This window comes from Lissotriton helveticus, chromosome 12 (assembly GCF_964261635.1).
Source record: "Lissotriton helveticus chromosome 12, aLisHel1.1, whole genome shotgun sequence".
Lineage (NCBI taxonomy): Eukaryota > Metazoa > Chordata > Amphibia > Caudata > Salamandridae > Lissotriton > Lissotriton helveticus.
In genome coordinates, this window is record NC_136073.1 from 821679923 (window position 1) to 821697172 (window position 17250).

Here is a 17250-nt window from a genome sequence, read left to right on the forward strand (position 1 = left end):
CGTAACCTAAATTTGCGGGCATATGCTTGCAATACAAAAACAAAATTAAACATTAAAGCGAACATCAGATTTGCAAATGACATTATACACAGTGTATCATTGTTCTAAAGTTCAATGATAGTTACAACATTTAAAAGCAATGTGTTACTATTATGGAATGGAAAATTACATGCTGTACACAGTACCATGCAAGTTGATGGCTCAGAAGATATTGCACTGCACAGCCATCTTTGAAAGCTACAGTGTGCGGTGTAATTGTTGTACTGGTCCAAGGTGGCCAACATGATGCTTATAAACAAGGAGGCCATCTCAGAACAGTAAAACTGTGATACACTATGGACAATACCATTTCAAGAATGACATGCAAGTTTTAAATTATTTGCTGCACAAGAGGCAGCACACTACAAATGAAGATAGATAAACATTCCTCCAAGTCAACCATCAAGCATACAGTCATAAAATTAGCAATATATACTGAATTAGAGTTGGCAAAACAATGTAGAACTCCTGCTATGAGGGCTTGAGAAGGATTCTCACAGTGCAGATTTTCTACACCCCAGGGTGATCGCAGAGGTACCCAAAAGCAACCCCTTACTTATCAATTGGTGAGAATCCATATCATATGTTACCCCTCATCGGGCTTTAACACAGTGTAATAACAATCCACCCTTAAAGGAATATCTGCTATAACTTACGCTTTTCACGATAAATAAGTTCAGGCCTACTTTGTCATGAGTTTTTGTAATAAATTTAGAAACCAATTTGGGTTCAGTCTTGTTGTTTATGATGAACATAGCACAGGTGCACCTTCTCTGTCCTTTATTCCTCTGTTCAAAGTTTAGCCCTGCTTCTAGTCGGCACTTTTCCTTCCATCATAAGAACAGACACGGGGAATTCCCTTTACTTCTATTTCTGGTACAGCATCAATGGGGTAACCAGCACATGGGCAGTAGAGAAACACCATTGAACTCTATGGCAAGGGGAAACATGCAGGCAGGCATTAATCTGGGCCTCCAATGAAGTTTAAATGCATTTGGAATTCCAGTTTTTATAATGATGTAGCTCTATTTCAGAACTCTTCCCATGAGTTGGAACAGGAATGAAGAGTCCCACTCAATTCAAAACTGTATTTGTGCACTAGTGCTGAGAAGACCACACAAGTGTTGTCCAACACGTTTACTATACTTTTTGTTTATATAAAAAAAGAATTCGCATTCTACTAGTAAAATGTGCTCTCATTCGTAAATGAAAATCACAGAACTGTTGATACATTGCAGCATGTTTAAGAATAAAACAGTTTGACTGGGCTTCAAAGCTTGCAGGAAATATACAATGTCTTAAAAGCCCGAGCTTTCTTAATTAGAAATTAACGGTTTTGAACATGGGCAATAAAATTACCTAAAGACGCCTACAACTTTTTTCCTGACCATGTCCTAAAATTTGTGACAAAACTGTTTAACAGATAACCCAGGACTAAAAACGTGTGATTGCTCTTTCATTCAAATGCTTTGCCATTTTGTTGAAAAATAGCTTTTTGCTAATAGTTTCGTAATAGGGCGTTTGACAAAATCGGTGGTGGAGACCAGGAACTTGTTTACTCTTTGCATTTGAAATTACACACTGTGGATGCTGAGTGGAAGAGCTATGCTGTAGGCAGCTTTAAATTAATACAAGGGGAATGTTTGTCAGACACAGTGGGTAGCGTTGGGGCTAATGCTGGCCAAGAGGAATATTGCCCAGCGGTGGGGTGCGTTGGACCCGCCCACGGTTCAGGATTGGGAGAGGGACTTGGATTGGGCTATGTTCAGAGAAAAGACTGTATATGTAGCACGTGGGTGCCCTAAGAAATGGTCTCGGGTGTGGGGCCCCTGGAATTCCTACCGTGGAGAAATATGTCAGCCTCCTTTCCACCCTGAGGTGGACGACCCCTCCGACTCCCTAGACATAGCATTGAGGTGTTTAAATATTTCTGTGAATTTTCTCGCTGTACCGATGATGCAGATTGTGATGCTCCCTTTGAACTGTGATGCTTTGCTGATGTTTGTTTATTTTTTCAATAAAAAATGTATAAAAAAAAATTTAAAACAAGGGACGGCATGTAATTTAGAAGTGAAATGCTTTAATATGGTCAACTGTGTAAATTATCCCCCCCCTCCCCCTCTCTGGATCGTGTTCTGAATAATGACACTTGTGTTGGTTTGCAGAATCTAGAGATGCATGACCGCATAGATCACCTTCTGGGGAAACCAGCAGGCCACAGCACGTATGCCTCTAAAAGCTACTCAAAGCCAGATCTTCAGAACGGGTAAGTTGAGATTGATTGTGACCAAATACGGCTGCTGTTTTGACTAATCAAGGTATGGGACGGATGAGTATAAGAGTCTGGTCATCTGCCTACTTAGTATTCTTTGCTGTCCTACATATTTCCATAATTATGGCTCTGTTGCCTACAGGATGTTGGAAGTATAATTTTTGATGGATACTTTTAACTGCAGATTCCTCACCATAGAATTCTCTCCAGACGACAGACTGGATCTGAACTTTATCTCCAGCAGTGCTCCTGCGCAAGGTGGCACTGTGCAGCTGTGTACTGTTTTCTCCTAAAAAAAAAATAGGTTTCCAACCATGCTGTGACTGTTGTACAAAGCAGATGCCAGCCACTGACCCACGTGAGGTTGGTCTTTAATATTTAGCCTTGGTACACAACTTAGTTGTGCATCAGATGTGCTGTCAAGTACTGGAAGGTGATACAGGAACGACATGCGAAGCTGTAGGTTGCTGAACAGAAGAAGCTGCAGATGTGGACTCTATCTCTCTCCCGAGACACCTCCTGCAAGAGGTCTTCTATGCTTTTTAAGTCATCTGGTAAGGCCTTATCGAAATCCAAATGCAAACAACAAAGCGACGCCCAAATTTACCTCAGGTGGCCACTTTCTATCCAAAGGGAAGGTGCGGGGGTGTCACAATGTCAGCCAGTCTCCCTAAATGTCACCATTTGTGGAGCCAAATCTCCAACTCATGTCGGTGCTCCCAGAGATTTCTGGGCCATCAGCGATACCACGTCAGATTCATGCCTTCAAGGGGGCCATTTTACATAGTTTTGGCATATGTCCTCCGGTGTGCCTTTTGTGCCTCAAGGAAATGCCTGGGGCCATCAGTCTGCTTAACACTTGCAGATCCATCCACCGTGCCATCTGGCTCCTTGGGATCTGCTCCGTGCCCCATACCAAGACCTTTGTTGGGCCCTACCTTTTCTATGCCGGTGCTGGCACCACTAGTGTCCGAAGAGGATCCTGTGCTGATTCTGATATTTGACAGCAGACCAACTTTAGCCTGATCTCAACTGATTTGGCTCTATGGCATTACAGAAGTGCAAAACGTTGTCATACAGCCTGACTCTGAACCAGTGTATTCATCAAGGTAGATGTGCCAGAAGAGGCTCAATTTCTTTTTGTGGGCTTTCCCGGGCCACCACTCCCAACAGGCCATGATCGGCACTGAAAATCAGATTTGTGTTTCCCGCCTTCTGGCTCTGCTCAAACGCTTGTCGAAACCTTCCACCTTGGCACTGAGCCGACCGTCTTCAGCGCTCTGCACTAAAAACGTCTTCAAAAACGGCACAGAAAGACTCTGGCTCCTTTGTAGAGCCAATCCTCCATAAGATGGAGACGCTTATTCACCCTCCTGGGTGTATCCTGGCTAAAGCAGCGGTCCCAGCACCAACTCCACTGCCACACCTGTGACAGCTCTCCTTCCAAGGAACTGAACCAAGCGATTTGGTACCGGAGATCATAGAGTTTGGTTACTTAAACCTCCCACCAGAATATATGACCAGCCTTAAAGAAGACCGTAGACCTACTTACAGGGCATGCTATGCAGCCAAATAGGAAAGTTTTGTCTTTTATTGTCGTGATAATAGTAACCATTCATTTGATGCTACTATATAAAACCTTATTTGTTACTTGTTGCATTAGCAAAACTATGGTTTGGCTTGTACAGCAATGGGAACCCCAATGTATTCCCCACAACACCTCTGGATAGGGAGTTTCAGGGGATTGATGTGTGGAAAATGTATTCTCCTGCCAGCCAGGCATTGAGGTTGTTCAATGTGGTTTGTTTATTAGGTCACTACACACACACACACTCTCAGGGACATGGTCAGTGAAATCTTGCCGGTGGTACTGGAAGACCTTAGGGCCTCTCTGGCTCAGACAAGACATGGCCAGATATGTCATTCTTGCTAGCCTGAAAATTACCAGTGAAGGGTGGTTGGCACCAGTATTGTACAGTGCGGAGGGGACTCAGGGTGAGGGAAACGGGGGTCCTTTGTTTGTTGGGATTTTCTGGAGGTGTGCAAGCCTCTCTTATGGATATGCCTGTAGAAAATGTACCACCTTTTAGTGACAAAGCAGATTCTAGCTTGGACCGCTTTAGAGCTAGTAGAGTCATGGTGCTCTACCTCTGACTGCATTCCCACAGATCTTACCTGCAGTTCGGGTACACCAGGAGTGCCTTCAGTTTGCTAATCTCCCCTTCGGTCTCCCTAGTGCCCCTCAGGTGTTCACAAAAATGATGGCGGTGGTCACTGCCCACCATTAGAGTTAATTGTCAAAAGTTTTGCTAGTTGGCATTTCCTTGACAACACTCACTAGGCGATGAATTGCCTCTGGAATGGAACACTACTTCTGTACGCTTTCCCAACTTTGTTCCTCTTTCCCTGAGTTTTGACGAAGATGAGGAACCACGAGGCCCAAATCACCCTAGTGCCTCCAGATTGGGTGAATGAGTGCGGTACCTGAAACTTTTGGGCATGGGAATCTTCCTTCCAAGCAGGCTACCACTTTGTGAGGATCTTCTTTTGCAGCAGCTCGGCAGAGTCCTTTATCTGAATCTGGGCAATCTACCTCTGTAGTTTACTGCAGGCGATTGCTGGAGAAAATGTTCCTGATCCAATCTGGCGCTTGATGAGTATTTGAAGGTGAGGACTTGCAGTTAGAGCATCCACTATAAAGAACATTACCAAAGGTAAGTAACTTGTTAATTTGTGGGGTTTTCTAAAATGTGATGGAGTTTGGGGGAGGAATGGGGTTGGGTTAGCTTGGTTTTGTTCCAAATGGTGACAGTGTGTTGACAGAATACTGCTGATGAGTTATGGGAGGTTTTCGGATTGCAGAGGACTGTTGTAGACATTGAGTATTTTTGCTGAATTGATAGCGCCAGGACACCGTACGGTAACAGTGCGCTCTACAAATGTCAAAAATAAAATAAATAAATAGGAGGGAAGTGTTATGTGCATTTGTAGGTAAAGGGCATTTTAAAGGTTATTTGGATGTATACAGAGGAACCACTGCAATTTTGGCACATCGGCTATTGGGTCTCTTATTTGTAGATTGGCAAAAAAAAATCTTGTGCACTGTTTTTGACATTGTGAGTCTCTCCAGCTGGTACTTGGAAGGGGCAGAGCATTGAAAGGTAGAGTTTTCTTTTTACTAGAAGGGTTGCTTTTGCTCATTGGATGTCTGAGAAAAAGCAGAAGAGAGAAACACAGTTGGGAAGAAGGCTTACTTGAACACCAGCAGTGTGGTGTTGAATGGAGTACCTGGCTAAGATGAAGACTTCCTCACCCACACATACATACCGCCTTCAATCCAAATTAACCTTGCTCCTCAAAGGACATCACTTGTGTCGCCCTGCAAAAATATGATCTTAGACAAAAGAAATTGGACAATGCCTAGGGATAGAGCAAAGATAGTAAACCCCTCCCTCATTTCATTCATTACCCAATGATTCTCCCTCTAGTGAGAAGGTTGGACGTTTGCAAGCCAGTTAAGGGTTACTAAAGAGTATTTTGGCATTCTTGGCCCAACATAATGTTCAAATATGTTCATTGTCATACATTGAATCATATTTTCTAGTATTTGTCATAGAGCAGGTGATTTCATCGGCTCTTTTGCTTTTAATATGAGATTTGCTTGGCACCCACTGTGAAAAATGGTTTAATTAGCATGTTAGTTACCAGTGAGATGTGACATTTGGTCAACCACTGAATTGGTTAAAGCTAGGTGACACGTTGCAGCTCACAGGACTTTGATTCATTAAACCTTTTCCCTACAAAAATGAGGAAAGTGACTGCCATGCCCCCTTGTCTGTGATGGAATCATTCTAGTATTTGTGATCTTAGAAATATTCTTTGTGTACTGAGTTATTCCCAGACTCGAATATTGTAACTACTTTATCTGGAGAAATCGGTGTTAAAGATCTACTGTTGTCATAAGTAAATAGCTCTCCCGCTGGGGACTACCTAAATTGGGAAGTACATTGCTGTGTCAAATACTATTTATTGTGACAGGATTGTGGTTCGAAAACTAAATTACATTTTCTCTTTCATTGTTTTTTTGCCTTTGCAGTAGACGGCAGTACATGCAACCTGGACCTCCCAAGCCACTCCCACTTATTCGAGTTTTGGAAACATGAGTTCCGAAAGACTGAAGAATGAGTACAGGAGCTGTGGCTGAAACTGTCCTCTTATTCGCCCTCCTCCCCAACCCCTTAAAACTAATTCTAGTTCTAGTCTCCCTACTGTCCTGACTTCTGCTGGACCTGTTCAGAACTATCCTGCAACACCTGAAGATGAATTTGCTGGTGTTGCCAACTGTGGATGAGGACACATTTTTTTCAGAAGACGAGGACTTCTCAGAAGCGGTCACTTTGTATTTGGGTAACCCATTGAGATGGCAAAAGTTGGACGTCTGTATACACGTGTATGGGAGACTGCTGGCTGGCTTTCTTCTGAAGAGCACCCTCCGAGTACCTATCACAGCACTCTGCCAGATTTTGGGGAATCAGTCAACTAGTGACAGCCGGTCCCATGATACGCCTACAGTAGCTGCAGGCCTTGTTGGTCACCTTGCTATAGAAGAGGCATACACGAGAAGACGCAATCCCAGAGTCTGGGCTCACCTATGCATCATTACGCTTGTAAAAGAAGCCCGGCTATCCAGTTGATAAACAATCATGTTATCCTTGGCTGTTGCTGTGACCGATCACATTTAGCGTAAGCACTTGTTTCAAAATGTGGGATCTTCAGATTTCCTTCTTAGGACCACGTCATCTAGACCGTGATATTCTGTGCTAAAGGATTGGTGCTACAAAGCACTTATTGCATTCCATGTGCGAAGGGTACAGCACTGATCATCCTGACAACTTTCTGTATCCTTGTCCTTTCCAAAGTCTCAATGTTTGGATGGTTGGTCATTGATGTTGCAAAATTGTGGCCTACAAATACATTTGTTTTAGTAAGAAAATATAGGAACGTCGCGGTACTCAGGGTAAGCACTGTAAAATAGTGCATGGATGGTGGTGAGCTTGAGCACCCGTGTCTTGGAGCATTTTGTAAAATTCTGATTTATTAATATTCATCCAAAGTCATGGGACATGATACATTGCCAGGTCTGTTTGTTACTCCCATTTCATGACCTGCTGTGGAACCAATGTGACCGGTCTTGCTGTCTGAGAAGGAAAGAAGTGATGGGTGGAATTCCTTGTACCTAGGAGGTATTTGATAGTGGCACAGTTTGCAAAAAGGTGATGGACTGGAATGTGACCCAGAGTAATACCAGTGGCTGAGATTTATTCAAGCGTTTCAGGTACTAAGTTATGTACTGTTTAGTATCCAACAGTACCGTGGATATCCCCAATGGCGTAGCTAGACTGATTGTCTCCCATTGTGGCCCCTGTGATTGCCGCCCTGCATGTAAGGGCGGGGGGGGGAAGCTGCTCCCCAAAACTCGTGCCGCCCGGGGCGAACCACCCTCCTCCCACTTGCTACGCCCCTGGATTTCCCTAATTGTTTACGTTAACAGGGTTTTGACTTATTCCTTTACGAGTTATTTTACATTTACTGTTTTTCCACGCTCTAAATCTATAGCTGTACCTCCGTAACCATTGCCAAGAAGAGACTACACTGCTGAACCAAGCCACTGAGTGAGCCTTCTTTCTTGGTGTCTATCACCAGGCAGGTGCTGGGCTCTGCTGGGCTGGTACCCAGCGGACGCAAGGGTTGAATTTTATGCGAGTGGCATGAATCGTTCTGCAAGACTGTAGGCTGAGGCCCAAACTTGGAAATGAATCGCATCTCATTCTACTTTATTGATCCTAATTGTTGAGATCTCTTCTTGCTTTACAACTTTGTTGGGTGGACGAGGTTGCACTACACCAGTGTCCACGCTCCTCCTTTTGTATCCTTTTTACCCAGATCTGGGCAGAGAAGAGTAACTGGCGTATTTAAGAGTTTGAATTCTATGGTTAATGGCAGTCGTATCCCTAAATACTTGTTCTGCCTCCAAATGATCTTTAGGGTACTTTAGCACAGCGGGACAATTGCAATTTGATTGCAGGCTTCCCCCAAATAAAATATTTCCCACAAACCTTCGCATGCCATGAAGTATCCTCCATATTGTTTTTCTGCCACAAAACATGCATTGTGGTGGTCTGTGCTGATAAATTGTCATTCAACACAAATCTGCACTGCTATCAACCTTCCATAAAGATTTAATGCCCATCTTTTTGCCTCGTAAACATGTGAAATGAGCTTAATGTTCTCAGCCACAGTCCTGGTGGTTGTGTTGCATCTAGACACTAATATATCCCTGCACATCAAAGCTCTGCCACGTCTGGGAAAGAGGTGAAGGAATACTGGGTCTGGCAGTGCACTTCCTGCCTTCTTTCCCTTATAGTTGGGTACCCTCTGCTCTCTGTATTTAAGGCAACAAATGTAATACACGCATGCGGGGTCGGCAGCAGAGTGAAAAAGTCACTTATTGAGGGACTGTGAAAAAGTTTGGCTTAATGTCATTGAGTGACATTTAGGATATGCAGTTACCCCACTCTCTGGCTTTTATTTAATGAGCACACAGACTTCATACAAGATCCATAAGACATCACACAAAAATTATCTTTGTAAGCAAAAGTCTACCTAAGAATATCCTGAAAAATGTAAAAATAAACTTCAAGTCCCGCAAATGTTGTAGATGTTGGTTAACTTTCAAAAAAGATGTCCCATTGTGTGCTTCAAAGACTGGAGGCTGTAAACCAGGGCAGGTATTGCATTCCTTACTTGGGTTAAAACATATTTGTAATTGAAAGTGTCTTTTTGTCTACGTTCTCTTTGAAGGCACATAGGAATCTCTAGGTGTTAAGAGGGCTATGTCCAATGAATGTGTGTTATCTTCTGACACAGACCCCTGTGTGCTTTACTGTTACCAGAGTTGTCAGAGGGAGGAGTCAGCCAAGTTGTTTGCCAACAAAAAAACTGACTTAAATGTGATTTTTGTTTTCTTTAAAAAAAATACTTTCCTGTGTCTAGTTTATTCCTTAGGCAGCAGAGCTGTACTTACCTACTGAGGGCTTATTACAAAGGCTGCCTTCCTACCTCTGCTTGCAGGTGCTTTAATGGCCTCCTATTGATACTCGATTTTTATACACAGCAATATTCTGCTCAGTGGACATAGTCTTCCTGTCCGCTTCCGCACTACAATGCCATCCAGCGCTATAGAGCGTGCCTTACCATAGCTGTAGGATCTTGACTGATATGCAATTATTTAAACTTGAAGGGCTTCAGGTCATGTGCCTGTTTTCTCTTGGGCAGATCAGCATCATTTTGTTTCAGTGCCTAACCTGATTTCCTCAGTGTAACCTGTCTCCTTATTGTAAGGATGATGTATACACAGGATCTGCACAGGATAATTCGGGTTTGTAGCGAATTAAGTTGTAACTATTTATTTTTGTAATTTATTGGTGTATTGGATTCAGTTGACACTGGTTCAACTACCAATTGTATCTGTGTAGTTTTTTTTTTTTAAATAGATTTATTTTCAATAAAGTATACGTGATACAAGGCGGTGTGTTGGTTGCAGTCTGTTCATTTCAGATATTCCGGTCTCTAGTGATACATACAGTGGATCGAGTGCTTGGTTTTATGGATGCTGCCTTTCGAGACCTATCTGCACTCAACTGCTCACATTTTGCTTCTCCACTGCTGGTGGTCCTTCTCTGGCCAACGGCGCCCTTAGGATTGGCATGCAGTGTTACACAGTTGTTACTGCTGTTCCTTAGCTTCATGGAATCTTCAGTTTCTCTACTTTGTGCAAAGTGTTGTCTGGTGTGGACAGTTTGGGACTTCTCTTCAATGCATTAAGGAGCTAGGACAACTCAAAGTTGTTAAATTTGATTCGAGAAAACCTAGTCCCAAATATTGTTCACAAATTTGTCTGCTTGTGGGTCACAAAAGTAACACTGCTGAGTTAGTTGTGTATTTAGAACCTTAACCTAAAACATATCTAACGTTTATGGGACTAAATATAGAATGAGCAAAGTGGCGTAAACCCCCAACCAACCACGTGCTTACAACAACAAATTAAATAGTTATACAAGTAAAGCACGCATGCTCAGTTTGAGGGAGTGGGGAGGTCGGAGTGAGTGAGTAGGCAGTCCAAGATCTCTCCTGAACCTTTCGCTGATCTGTGGATGCATAGCTCGCCTCAAGGTGGACCAAAACACAGGGCTTGGCATAAGCCGCTACTCCACGCCTAGAATGTGCATTTCGTGTTGAAGAGACCAGGGTAACCTACTCACAAGCAGCCAGGGTATTTAAATTGTAACAAGGAAAACATTAAGTATTTCAAACCACCTCCAAGCACCTATTTCAGGGATGATCCAGAGCAACTGTGAAAAATCTTTGATTAACAGGAACACACGCACGGCATGCAGTCTGACGCTCATTCTTTCACGCGCACTCACACACTTTCGCAAAATTTCTCACTTTAACATTCTCTCGCTCAATTTTTATTTTTGTTCTGACTCAACTCACCTTATGCAATGCTTGTGTACACTATAGAAAACCAAGTGCCCGATACTGAATGAGATGGGAGGGTGGGAGAATGGGAAGTGTGCTAGCTGGGTGATTCAGGATTCCACTGGGGCTATGGCAGGAGACAAAATGACACGCCCCTAGAGAGAGTTTATACCTCGGGCTTCCACATGCATGGACATAACAGGTAAGAGTTATCCACTTCTGGCTGACGCAACCTGAAAGCTCCATGAACGTAACTCTACATGGAGTGATTGAAGCGCACCTGTGGGCAATTTTAGGCTCCTTTAAAAGCCTCTTCACCTCCTATGTCTTTCCCCATTGTGAGTAACCATTTCATCTGCAGGTATACACATAAAAAAAAAACATTCTTCCATTTTTACATACTTTACAAACTCTACCTCCTGCCATTATGGTAGTCCCAAAATATATATATATATTACCTACTGGCGGTCGCCAGTAGGTATATATAGTTAGGACCTAGTTACCATAGGAAATTCCAAACATTCTATTGGGAATAACTTTGGTGCCGATTGAGGGATCTGCCTGTAATTTTCCTTAAATTTGCCTCGCTCAGCTCCTTCCCTGAAAGTTGCGGGGGGGGGGGGGGGATTCGTCAAGCGGGGGCTGAGAAAAAAATGGGGTCCCAAAACGTGTTTTCCCCATGTTAATTTCCATAGGGACATTCTGACAAGGCTACAGCTCGAACGGCTGAACGGAATTACACCAGATTTGGCAAAATGGTAGGGACTGGTATGCAGCAGTGCCTTTTGTATGTTTGGTGTAAATCCCTCCAGTAGTACTTGAGAAAATTGAATTTGAAATTTTTCAAATGACATTTTCTATGGGACCTTTAGACACGGTTACAGCCCGAACGGAATTACACCAAACTTGGCAAAATGGTAGGGACAGGTATGCAGTAGTGCATTTTCTATATTTGGTGAAAATCCCTCCAGTAGTTGTTGAGAATTTGAATTTGAGCAAATTATATATCTATATGCGCTCAACATTCTATTGGGAATAACTTTGGCGCCGATTGAGGAATCTGTGTGTAATTTTCCAGAATTTTGGCCAGCTCTGCTCCTTCCCTGAAAGTTTCGGGGGGATTCGTCAAGTGGGGGCCGAAAGGGGGGGGTCCCAAAACGTGTTTTCCCCATGTTAATTTCCATAGGGACCTTTACACACGGCTACAGCCCGAACGGCTGAATGGAATTACACCAAACATGGCAAAATGGTAGGGACAGGTATGCAGTAGTGCCTTTTCTATATTTGGTGAAAATCCCTCCAGTAGTTGTTGAGAAAATTGAATTGGAGCAAATTATATATCTATATGCGCTCACCGTACGCGCACCGTACGCGTACCGTACGCATACGTGCGCGTACCCTTACGTGTGCGAGCGAGTTTCTGATTGGCTGGCAGTCGACTGTCAACATTCCAAACTGCCCACACCAGGAAGTATTGGCCACCATCTTGTTTTTCAGGAGAACTGAGGCACAAGAGAGCACAAAACAAGAGTGGAAAACACGAAAAGGGGGCAGGGTAGAGACCCCCCAACCCTCTTGCCCTTCTCAGGGGGTCCCGAAAGGACCCCCAAGGGCAAATTTTTTTTTAAAAAATCGTGTGGTACGCGTACCGTGCGTGTACCCCACGACCTTCTGGGACCCCCTGAGAAGGGGTCGGGGGGTCTCAACCCTGCCCCTTTTTCGCGTTTTCCACTCTTGTTTTGTGCTCTCTTGTGCCTCACTTCTCCTGAGTAACAAAATGGCTGCTCTGGTGGTCCCAGATGGATAATAACATATATAAACGTTATCCGCTAATAGAATTAGCATTTACAAAACCTTTGAAATTTATTGGAAAAATATATAGGTTTCACGCCTGATATAGTTAGGAATTAGCATTTAAAAAAACCTTGCAAATTCACTTTAAAAACCATAGGTTTCAGGCCTTATATAGTTAGGCATTAGTTTTTAAAAAACCTTGCAAATTCACTTAAAAAACCTTGCAAATTCACTTAAAAAACCATAGGTTTCAGGCCTTATATAGTTAGGAATTGGCTTTTAAAAAACCTTGCAGATTCACTTAAAAAACCTTGCAAATTCACTTAAAAAACCATAGGTTTCAGGCCTTATATAGTTAGGAATTAGCATTTTAAAAACCTTGCAAATTCACTTAAAAAAACCATAGGTTTCAGGCCTTATATAGTTGGGAATTAGCATTTAAAAAACCATTGAAATTGCTCCTATATAGTTAGTTGTACTAACTATATTTCGCGCACCCGCAATCCACTGCTGATGATGTCACATATTACATCACTGATGACATCTCATTTGACATCTCATTTGACATCTCATTTGACATCTCATTTGACATCTCATTTGACATCTCATTTGACATCTCATTTGACATCTCATTTGACATCTCATTTGACATCTCATTTGACATCTCATTTGACATCTCATTTGACATCTCATTTGACATCTCATTTGACATCTCATTTGACATCTCATTTGACATCTCATTTGACATCTCATTTGACATCACTGAAGACATCTCATTTGACATCACTGAAGATATCATTCATGTGATAATACGATGCACCTCCTCACACTCTAATATAACCTTTGATACACCCAGTGTTAAATACAGACTACCATTCTTGAAACCATTGACACACCAATACCAGTTACTACATACGCACTCACTGATTCCTAGGTCTACACACACATTCACTCATTCACCCAAAGATTCACTCCTACATACAGTCACTCATCAATACAACACTATCATATGCACTCATACACCTATACAGACACTCACACACTGCCACTCATCCATGGAGTTACTCACACACCTAGTCAGTCATGCAAAGAATCAATCACATTTCCATTTCCTCAACTATACACACAACACCTTACTTATTCAAACGTATACTAACACATACTTACTCTCTTATACAATCACTGATACAAGTACACAATGATCCATACAGCCACTCGCACATACATTCACTGGCTCTCATGTATAGTCATTTATATATGCCAACTCTCACATGCACTGTGTTTTACATATGTACTTACTTGGACATGTAGCACTGAGATACCCATTCACACACCAACACACCCATGCACACAGTCAACCACCCATATAGCTGTTTCCACATGCACTCTTGAACTCATACACCTAGTGAATCAACTGCTCACACATCTATGCACAGTCACACACCTCCCAGCCACCCACACACACACTCAGTCTCCCATTCAAATACTTGGGCAACCAATCAATAACCCATATAGCCTCTCATATAGCCACTAATATAGCTACTCATATAGCTACTGATCAACACATGCAGCAGCTTACACAACCACAGACATACTGATGCACACATTCAGACAGTTTAGTCACTAACCCATGCATTTAGTAAGATACATTTAATCACTCACTCATACAGTCAGTCACGCACCTACTAAATCCTTCATCCAGACACTTATACATCCACTCATTCTTCAATATGTAAAACATATTTAAACTTTACAGAAACAGTCACTGGATGACGTCATCAGTGATGTCAAATGAGATGTCATCAGTGACGTCATCAGTGATGTCATCAGTGATGTAATATGTGACATCATCAGCAGTGGATTGCGGGTGCGCGAAATATGGTTAGTACAACTAACTATATAGGAGCAATTTCAATGGTTTTTTAAATGCTAATTCCTAACTATATAAGGCCTGAAACATATGGTTTTTTAAGTGAATATGTGTGTATATATATATATATATATATATATAAAATATATTGTCACAGATGCTTCACGCCATATATATATATATAGTCACAGATGTTCACGCCACAGCTTTTCAATACGCTTTACACTTCCGAATAGGCCTCAAGTACCTCTTCTCAGCCTCTGTTTTCTGACATTCCTCCCTGAGTACTTCGCATGAGCCAGTACTGTGAAGCTGCACTGTAATGTCCTCTCTGGGACCAACATCCACCACTGGTAGCATCCTCATCATCGCTTGAGGGAAAGAACTTATGTAGTGGTTGAAGTTAAAGCTGAACTGCTAGGCACCCTATAGTACAAGCGGCCCCTCTGCCGCTCACTGCATCACACCATCCCACCTACCTGGCTGCAGTGTTGAAACTAGTTCCTAATTTGTGCTGGTGGTTGCAGGGGGTTGGTACCGGCACTCATTTTTGGGGACTGGTACTTAATTTCATTGGCAGACTTTGATGCAAAGAAGAGGAAATAACAGAAAATGGAGAAAAGGAAGAAGAAAACAAAAAAAGGGACAAAGAGAGAAAGCTGCAGTGAAAGAGGCAGGGAGTTTAGGTACTGGAAGAAGGAGGGATGGTGTGGAATTAAGAGTAGGTAGCCCTATTCAGCAACCCTGGCCTACGGCAGTGCTGCAGCAGCTCCTCGGAAGAAGCATTATCAAAGCCAGTAGGTTTCGCCTATGCAAGAGCTAGTGGCTTTGCCAATGTGTTTTAGCCATGTTGTACAACAGCATGGTTGAAAGTTAGTGATGTAGGAGAGAGTGGCATTGAGTGTCATAGAGAGGAATGGTGAAGAGTGGACTATCGTGCATTGGAGTGGCATAGTGCAAGGTCAATTGCAGTGGCACACACTGGACTGGTGTAGAGTGTATTGGCACGGAGTTCATCTGCATAGAATGCAGTGGCGTAGAATAGAAAGGTGCCGAGTGGCACAGGGTAGAGGGGAGCGGTTTAGAATTGAGTGATGCAGAGGGCAGTGGGGTAGAGTGCTATAAAGTGCAGTGGTGCATAGTAGACTTCAGTGGTGTATTGTAGCATAGAGTGGTGCAGGGTATAGTGCAGTAGAGTTCAGTGGAGGAGTGTAGTGTTGCAGGGTAATGTCAGAGCAGTGGTGCAGAGTACAGTGCAGTTGTGTAGAGTAGATTGTTTCAGAGTAGAGTGGTGCAGGGTAAAGTGCTGTTGCGCAGAGTGTAATATAAAGTGGTGTAAAGTGAATTTGCATGGCGTAGAGTACAGTTTTGCAGAGTAGATTTGAGTGGTGTGGAGTGGTGAAGAGTGTATTAGCATAGAGTAGAGTGGTACAGGGTAGACGTGAGTGGAGTATGCATGGTGTGGTGGTGCACTGCCATTACAGACAACACCTTTTTAATTGAAATGACCATTACATTTGCACAGACATACAGTTTTACTAATAAAGCTATAACAAAAACAGTTTTACTTATAAAGCTATAACTAAAAATGTGCTTCTTATGTGTTCCTAGTTCTGATATGTTCTGAAATATTTACACAGTTCATTTAAATGTTGTGACGCGCAAGGAAAAAAACTTCCTACCCCCAGTATCCAGCAAGATTGTCGCATAAATCTTCTCACTTTGAAGTCCGAGAAAGAAAAGTACACAAGCACACTCATGAGACAGCAACCGACATCTGAGCTCGGTCTTTGAATGCACAGCAAGTGTGACCGGATAAGAACAAGGTTTACTGTACAGGCCTGTTTGCAGAAAGGGAGCACTTTGGAAGGATACTGTAAATAAGGTTTGGGCAACAGGAGGGACAAACTGAACCTTGAGAGCCTAAATAAAGCAAGTAAAGTCAGCAAATGGAAAGCAAGAAAATGTGAGTTACAAATCACAAAGCCAATGGCAAGCAACAGGCGGAATGCATTCCCAGGTCAATTTTATGAAACTCGCCAAGAATATCTTTAGCAAACCTTACAGCTGCGACCCAAAAATCCATGAAGCGTTCCCACAAAAGCCTCACACTCTGTTAACAAGCCGCAGTCCGTGGCGTAGCTAGACTTACTGCTGCCCGGGCCGATCCTAAGTTTGCTGCCCATGGGGCCGACTCTGTTTGCCACACAGTGCAGGTAAGAGTGAGGTGGGGGGCGGCTGTGACGTGTTGTGGGGGTAGGCTGTCTGGCGGCCGACGGACAACTTGTTCTTGGGGGGGTAGTCGACAGACACGACTTGCTCACAACTCCTGCCCCCAAAAACAGTGCCGCCCCCCCCTAGCTACACCACTGTCCTCAGTGGCACAGATTAGACGATTGCGTTTGAAGGACTTCAGCCCTTTTATTCAAACACATGCACTGTTTGTCATTAGAGTGTAGTTAGATTAATGGGGGGGGGGTCACTTAAAGTGAACTCCCAAATTAGAGTTACAGTGGCTTCTGCCCTTCACTGAAGACATTGTAGAGCCTGGAAGTATGGCTCAGGCCTTTCTACCTGCATTTGCGTGGAGAGGGTGTCTATTGTCTCTCCTTTCTGACGGTCTCGACAGTCGCACATAACAGGGCTCCCCGGCCTCTCCATATGTGCATTGTGTGTTATCTGTAGGTTTCTCAAATGTGACCGTGAATGGGGGTGTCTATGTTGGGTGCAATGA

The 17250-nt window shown here is 43.1% G+C and overlaps 1 protein-coding gene across 2 annotated transcripts in view; it reads left to right on the plus strand.

Annotated features, from left to right (window-relative positions):
- Positions 1-9895, plus strand: part of TUFT1 (tuftelin 1) — a 51602-nt gene extending 41707 nt beyond the window's left edge. For both annotated transcript variants that reach the window (XM_078669647.1, XM_078669646.1), the window contains exons 12-13: positions 2205-2305; positions 6408-9895. In XM_078669647.1, the coding sequence (XP_078525773.1) occupies positions 2205-2305; positions 6408-6474 (168 nt within the window). In that variant the 3' untranslated portion in view covers positions 6475-9895. The remainder of the gene's footprint in view (positions 1-2204; positions 2306-6407) is intronic.
- The last annotated feature ends 7355 nt before the right edge of the window (positions 9896-17250 follow it).